The sequence below is a fragment of the Prionailurus bengalensis genome, chromosome C2, assembly GCF_016509475.1.
Source record: "Prionailurus bengalensis isolate Pbe53 chromosome C2, Fcat_Pben_1.1_paternal_pri, whole genome shotgun sequence".
In the NCBI taxonomy this organism is placed as follows: domain Eukaryota; kingdom Metazoa; phylum Chordata; class Mammalia; order Carnivora; family Felidae; genus Prionailurus; species Prionailurus bengalensis.
The window spans coordinates 126,084,722-126,091,734 of NC_057350.1; the positions used below are offsets into that span (position 1 = coordinate 126,084,722).

Consider the following 7,013-nt stretch of genomic DNA (forward strand, 5'->3'; position numbering starts at 1 on the left):
GCAATTTCACTTGATGAAAAGACATCATAGAAATTTGAGTTAAATGTTACGATTAACTGGAATGAATATATCCATTAAACTTGTCACTTTAAGATTTTTAAAAAATATTTATTTATTTTTGAGAGAGAGAGAGAGAGACAGAGTGTGAGCAGGGGAGGGGCAGAGAGAGAGGGAGACACAGAATCTGAAGCAGGCTCCAGGCTCTGAACTGTCAGCACAGAGCCCGACATGGGGCTTGAACTCACCAACCGTGAGATCATGACCTGAGCCGAAGTCAATTGCTTTAACTGACTGAGCCACCCAGGCGTCCCTAAACTTGTCACTTTCTATCTAACAGTGTACTACAATAACTAATTGAGCATTTTTCTTCTGAAACAACTAAGTCAACTCACATTCTTTCAAGATTTTCTTTTATTTTTTTCTTTTTATGTTTTTTAAATTTATTTTTGAGAGAGAGAGAGAGAGAGAGAGAGAGAGAGAGAGAGGATCCGAAGTGGGCTTTGCATTGACAGCAATGAGCCCAATGTGGGGTTTGAACTCATGAATCGTGAGATCATGACCTGATCCAAAGTCGGATGCTCAACTGACTGAGCCACCAGGTACCCCTCTTTTAAGATTTTCTTATAAAACTGCTAATGAATAGGCCTGCAGCTTCTGGCTTCAGTTGAATTTTCTTTTTCTTAATTTTTTTTTTAATGTTTATTCATTTTTGGGAGAGAAGAGAGAGAGACAGAGTGTGAGCAGGTGAGGGGCAGAGAGAGGGAGACACAGAATCCCGGAGCAGGCTCCAGGTTCTGAGCTGTCGGCACAGACCGTGATGTGGGGCTCGAACTTGTGAACCACGAGATCATGACCTGAGCCAAAGTCGGATGTTTAACCGACTGAGCCACCCAAACACCCCTTCAGGTGCATTTTCTAGCCAAGGCTTAAAGAACATGGAAATGAAGAGTTTTGTCTTTTCAAAGTCATCAAGTGGAAACTTTGGAATATAAACCCATATCTGAACAACCTGTAAATTCCATGCTCTTAATGGATTCTGCAGAACTTTATCTTGTCCATAGCATATTCCAAGCCTGCCAGTCCATCAGAATCCACCAGAAGTAAATCTTTGGAGAAGTACCGATGGCCACCAGGCGGGGCAATAAGATGGAAAGGTGTTAGAAGTGGGAGTCAGGAGTCCTCTGATAGTTTGGGTGCTGTCACTTGTTACCCGCTTGTGTGAGGGGTTTTGGTTTCTTTTCTATAAAATGAGGTATCAAGAGAAGACAGTGAGAAGTGAGGAACACAGTGCCTGGTACATAGTGGCCCTTACCAAACATTTCTTGAGGGGCGCCTGGGTGGCTCAGTCTGTTAAGCGTCCAGCTTCAGCTCAGGTCATGATCTCACCACTTGTGGATTCGAGCCCTGCATTGGTCTCTGTCCTGATGACAGCTCAGAACCTGGAGTCTGCTTTGGATTTTGTGTGTCTCTCTCTCTGCCCCTCCCCTGCTTTTGTTCCATCTCTTTCTCTCTCTCTCTCTCTCTCTCTCTCTCTCTCTCTCATAAAAGAATTTAGGAAACAAACATTTCTCCAATGAGTCATTGAACCAAGGGCTGTTGGAGCCCCAGACGGCTGCTCAGAGCCTCAGACGGTTGAATACTACAAGGCCATGGTTAGCTCCCTGCTTCCTGGCCATTCTTGAGATCTGGCCATCTGCCATGGTTTACCATGTCACCAGGAGTCTGTTGATAGTCTTTGTGCCTTGCTTAGCCCCCCTTCCTGCATGGAGTTTGCAGAAAGCCTGTCGGCCCTCAGTCCTTCTGTGATGATTTATATTTATGATATTTCTTCTCATCTCAGTGCAGATGTTGAAGGAGGCCGTGTCTGCACATTAGTCTTGCTTTTCATGTACCAAGTGAGCAGAGGTTCTGCCTCTGCCTCCCATTTGGAGAGAAGAACAGCTTTCTAAGCCTCTGTCTGCAGCCATGTTGTTAAGTGCAGTTATATTTTTAGGATGGTCAAAGCCTTCTTTTTCTGGCACCCATTGGCCTGGGCCTTCTCTCTATCTTCGCCCCTCTTCTTTGTGGTTACCCTTTCTTCTTCCTCCTGACCCTTCTCTACACTCCCTCTGTCCACTCCAGAGCCTGGTCATGACCTACAAGGATGAGGCATTCATTCTCTGGAGTTCTCCCTCTGGTTGCCTTCCAGGAACCCTGGTGCAGTCGCTGGTCAAAAACCTTGAGAAACAGCTGGAGGCTCCAGTGAAGAAGCCTGCTGGAGGGGTCAATCTGTTCTTAATGCCCAGCGCCGGCCCACAGAAGGCTGCCGTGCCAGGAAGGAAGCCCCAGGTAGGGTGCAGGACTCTTGGAGGTTGCCCTGCCATTTCCCACAGAGCCAGCTCTGAGTTTGGGGGCCTGGGGTGGGGTCTAGTGAGTGTCAGCCTTGGCCCTAGTGGGACATCACAGGTGACCTCACTGTCTCCTCTGCCCCTGCCCAGGTGGAGGAGTGGCCACTTCCAAATGCTTTTTTTTTTTTTTTTGTATCTCTGTTGACATTAAAAAGCCTTTTGGTTCATTATACAAGCAACTGCTTGTATAGGTCGCTTCTCCTGGTCACTCACGCTCCCATTTCCTGCCTCTGACACAGCCTGGACCTGACTCTGTGCCCAGCTGCTGGTACTAGCTGCTCTCCTGGCTCTGGTTCACCCCACCACAGGCTTCGCCCCCTTCCTTCACTCAGCCGAGGCCCCCAACACCAGGCTGAGTGCGGAGCAGACTTCTCCTCAAGGGCAGGCATTGGAGTGGGCGACAGCATATAATGGGAATATTTAGATATTTCATTCTCAATATTCCAGGCCATTCCTCATCACTAAGAATGCCTTGGTGGCCTTGCCTCTCTGAGGCTCTAGCTGCTGTCAGACTTAGAGCTCAGATGCTCAGACTCCCCAACATTACCGTTCAGACGCCCTCCTCACTGCCTCCGGTCAGGGAGTAACTCCCATGTGCCCGTTACTTTCTGGGGCAGAAACATTTAGAGCTCTCGCTACTTCACATTCCTGTATCACCTTTTTCAGTCAAAAAGGTGCCTCCTGGGATGACCAGAGGTATTGCCCTAACGGTCTGAAGTAGTGGGCAATCACTTTCTCAGGAGACCATGTTCTTATTACATAATGTGCTTGGTTTATTATGCAGCCCATGTGCATTGGTGAGTATCTAGTCCAGGTGATTAAAATAAATTTGCCCCTTTTCCCCTGGGGAAAGAGGGTCAATATCCAACAGCAGGCTTAGCCTGCTGCCCTGGGCCTGGGGTGGTTCTGATTGCTTGGCTTTACGTTCTGGGAGAAAATGCACAGGATGTTCCTATCAAAACCCAGGTAGCCCTCAGTGCCAGGGGGTGGGGCACTGAGAGCTCTGAGGGGTGACTGTGGCTCAGGGGTACCCTCGGGCTCTTGCGTTGGCTGCAGCCTAGACCCTTTCCAGGCTGACGGTTCCTGGTCCCCAAGAGCTATCCTCCTGCTCCTTTGGTCAGGGTATTAACCAGCCCCACAGAAGCCATCTGAGGGCCGGTGGGGAGGGACTTTAGCCCCTGCTGCATTCAGGAAAGTCAAGGCTCTGGGCGTTCAGCTCCATCTATGTGGGGGATTGAAAAATCTAGACAAAGTTTAAATAAGAGCAGCCTGATTTGCTGTAAACCTTTCCAAGGAGCTTGCCTTGGTTTGGCCAGTGGAACTTCAGGAGTGTTTGAAATCACTCTGACCCCAGGTCTCTGAAGCAGGTTTTCAGACAGGAAAACATGAAAAAGCAGGAGAAGGAATGTCTCCCAACTGCTTCTTCCAAACCTGCATTTTGTCCCTGTGTCTGCCCAGCATTTTCATCCTCCCTTGTCAGAAGGCATTTTCTTCTCCCCCCTTACTTCCCTGCAGCTTTCAGACGATGAGACTGACTTGGAGATCTCTTCCTTAGAAGATCTCCCCCAGGACCTGGGTCAGAGAGAAGAACTGAAGCCCCTGTCTCGCTCAAAGCCGCCGGAGAAGTTTGGCACCAGCCCTTGGAGCCCTGGCCGACCCAGGGTCCCTGGCTGGTGATCCCACCCCAGAACCTGGCTGGGGCCAGCTCAGGGTGCCCTCCGCCCTCCCCCCCCCCCCCCCAACACAAGAGGCTACTAGGCCGCTCTTGTCTTCACCAGTAACTGAGTCTTCTCTGGAGTCTTCTCTGGAAGAGAAGGTCTCTCTGGAGATAAACAGAGCAGAAGGGGGATATAATTTCTCCTCTCTTGCCTGTGAGGAGGGGTCCTGTTTCAGAGCTCCAGGGGCACCTGGCTGGGTGCTCCCAATCCTATGGTTTGAGAAAGGGTTATAATGAGCCCTTTCCTCCCCCCACCTCCATGTTCACTCCAGACTGAAGGAGCCACTTGATCTTTGTGACGTATTGTCAGTCTGTGGGAGTGCTGTGGAGAGGAGCCTTACTTGGTGTCCTTCTAGGGACACATATGTCTCAGTCAGTCATTCAGTGATTGATCCAAAGTCATTTACCGAGTGCTTGCTCTGGGCCAGGTCCTCCAGGCTCTCCCTACCTTGCTGGGGTGCTGGCAGAGGTGAGTGGGGCAGAAGTACTGGGTAGTAGTCTAGTGACATAGATTAGGGTGTCATGGGAGCATAGTGAGGGCCACCCAGTGCAGGCTTGGGAGATCTTGGAGAGACTCCCAGAGCTGAAGTCTGGCTGTGCTTGCTTATGGGTGGGAGAGAGGGAGGGAGGGTGGGCCACCTGGCTGGGGCCTCATGCCCAAAGGACCACAAATTTAATCTTTGACATTATTTCTAAAATTAGGTTATATATGTAACCACTGTATTTTTTTTTATGTAAAAGGTGTTAATTTATCATATGGAAACATTTAAATATAGCACAATGGTTATAACTCGCTTGCGTTCATTATTTTTGGAGCTTCAGCAGGGGCACAGGGGGGCGAAGGCACCTGCACCTGTGTTGTGGCAGGTGCGGTCCATTGGGATGTGGTTGCCAACGTGGGGCAAGGAGGGTCAGAGCTTTGCTGGGCTGAAGTGAGAGGAAGCAGGATCGGCAGGGAGAGCTCTCCAAAAGCAATGCAGGTCCCATCACTGTGAAAGCAGAGGGAGCAGGAGGCAGGAGCAGGCGGGGAGTGGGGGGGGCCCAGACTGCCGCTTGGGGCTGACATCTCCACCAACCCAGTGGGAGCTGCCGAGCAGGGAGTCCCTGTTGGGCAGAAACGGCCAGGCCCTGGAGTCTGCACCCTCTCGGCCTACTTCATTGCTCGTAGTTGAACAGCAGTGTTTTGCCTGAAGGGAGACCCATACCTGTACCTCGCCGATAGAGGACTCCAAGTTCATCCGCCCACCTAGCAGAGACGATGATCAAGACTTCGAGCATGCAGCAAAGGAAGGGTTTAGCGAGCGGCAGCCAAACAGGGAGACGGGAGGACAAGCCAGAAACCGCTCTCTGAAGGAGGAGAGTCAGGGCAATTTAAAGACAGACTATAATGGGGCGCCTGGGTGGCTCAGTCGGTTAAGCATCCGACTTCGGCTCAGGTCATGATCTTGCAGTTTGTGGGTTCGAGCCCCGTGTCGGGCTCCGTGCTGACAGCTTGGAGCCTGGAACCTGCTTCGAATTCTGTGTCTGCCTCTCCCCTGCTCATGCTCTCTCTCAGTAATAAATGTTAAAAAAATAAAGACAAACTACAAGAGGGCTGGGTAAAAAGTTGCAGCTGTACTTACTAGTCTACAGCTGCGATGGGTCGCCTAGGGTTACAGGTTTCAGGAATAGTGTCCCCAAAGTCCACGTCCCCAACACCCAGCCTCGACCACTATCATCAGCTCAACTCACGGGCAGCCTTGCTCCATCCATCTCTTCCCCTGCCTTGGGTCCCTTACCCTTCCCTGCCCTCCATCCAGTCTATGTTTAGCCTCTGGGTAGAGGTGCTGCTACCTGGCCAGGCCTGAAGTTCTGGTGGGAGGAACCAGGGGAAACGAAGGAGGAAAGGCTCTGCAGAGGGCAAAGGGCATCTGGGGGCGGGGTGGGCTCGGGGGCTTGTGGTACCAGGCTGCTCAGCGAGGCCAGAGCACAGCTTGTGAAGGGCCTTATGTGGGACTTGGGGCCAGTGCAGCCCTGGCCAGCTGGAGGGTGAACTCCCTTTGTGTAACTCACACCTTTGAGCAGCTGAGGACGTGTGCAGTGGATGATCCAGTGAGTGCGTGAGGGGGAAAGGGGCAGTGAGTGGGAAGTGCGGTGGGTTCACACCCCTCCCAGGATTCTCCCAACAAAGTCATGTTTTCCTAGTCACTGGGTTTGGGCAAGGGACATGTAAAATTATGGTGCTCCCCACCACCTCCTGGTTTCCCCCCACCACCTCCTGGTCTCCCCCCCACCAAGTCTTGGTCTCCTGCAGCCCCGACATATGTCTGATGTCAGCCCCTACATCACACACCTTGGGGGTTTCTGCTTTTTGGCCTCAGGGTGGTCTCTGATGCTGTGGGAGGCGGCATAGTCTTTGCAGGTGCAACCCTGAAGTGCGGGAGAGCTGACACCAGGGCAGCCCATGACCAAGGTGGGAGGGGAGTTGTTGAGTAATCATTCCAGCCTTCCCATGCAGGGGTGGGACAACTCCAAGGTTTTTTCCATGGTTTCTCAGCCCCGATGGGACTGAATCCCAGTTGCTTGCAGGCGTTACTCCTTATTAGTGCACCTTTTATTGGCCTTTCTCCCTGCCGTCTAATTTTTTTCACTCTCTCACTTCTGTGTCTTCAGAGCACCTGTGAAATAAATTAACCTGTTCCCAAGTCCTTGCCTCAGGCTCTGCTTTCAGGGGCAAGCCCAAGTGAAATAGACGTATGTGCATATGTGTTTGCATGTGCACATGCGCACTAGTGATAATTACCAATGGGAATGACTCTGTTTCTGAATGTTCACTATTAAATTCTCTGTTTCCAAATGTGTTTTTCTATCTACTTTGGAGGTTAACATATTGGTTTTGTATTTCTATGCTGTTTATTCCTCCCCACTTG

At 50.8% G+C, this 7,013-nt stretch overlaps 1 protein-coding gene across 5 annotated transcripts in view; it reads left to right on the forward strand.

Annotated features, from left to right (window-relative positions):
• The window catches only part of DZIP1L (DAZ interacting zinc finger protein 1 like), a 44,253-nt gene extending 39,639 nt beyond the window's left edge, over window positions 1-4,614 (forward strand). For all 5 annotated transcript variants that reach the window (XM_043595321.1, XM_043595319.1, XM_043595318.1 and 2 more), the window contains 2 exons: window positions 2,189-2,328; window positions 3,903-4,614. In XM_043595321.1, the coding sequence (XP_043451256.1) occupies window positions 2,189-2,328; window positions 3,903-4,064 (302 nt within the window). In that variant the 3' untranslated portion in view covers window positions 4,065-4,614. The remainder of the gene's footprint in view (window positions 1-2,188; window positions 2,329-3,902) is intronic.
• Window positions 4,615-7,013: the final 2,399 nt, after the last annotated feature.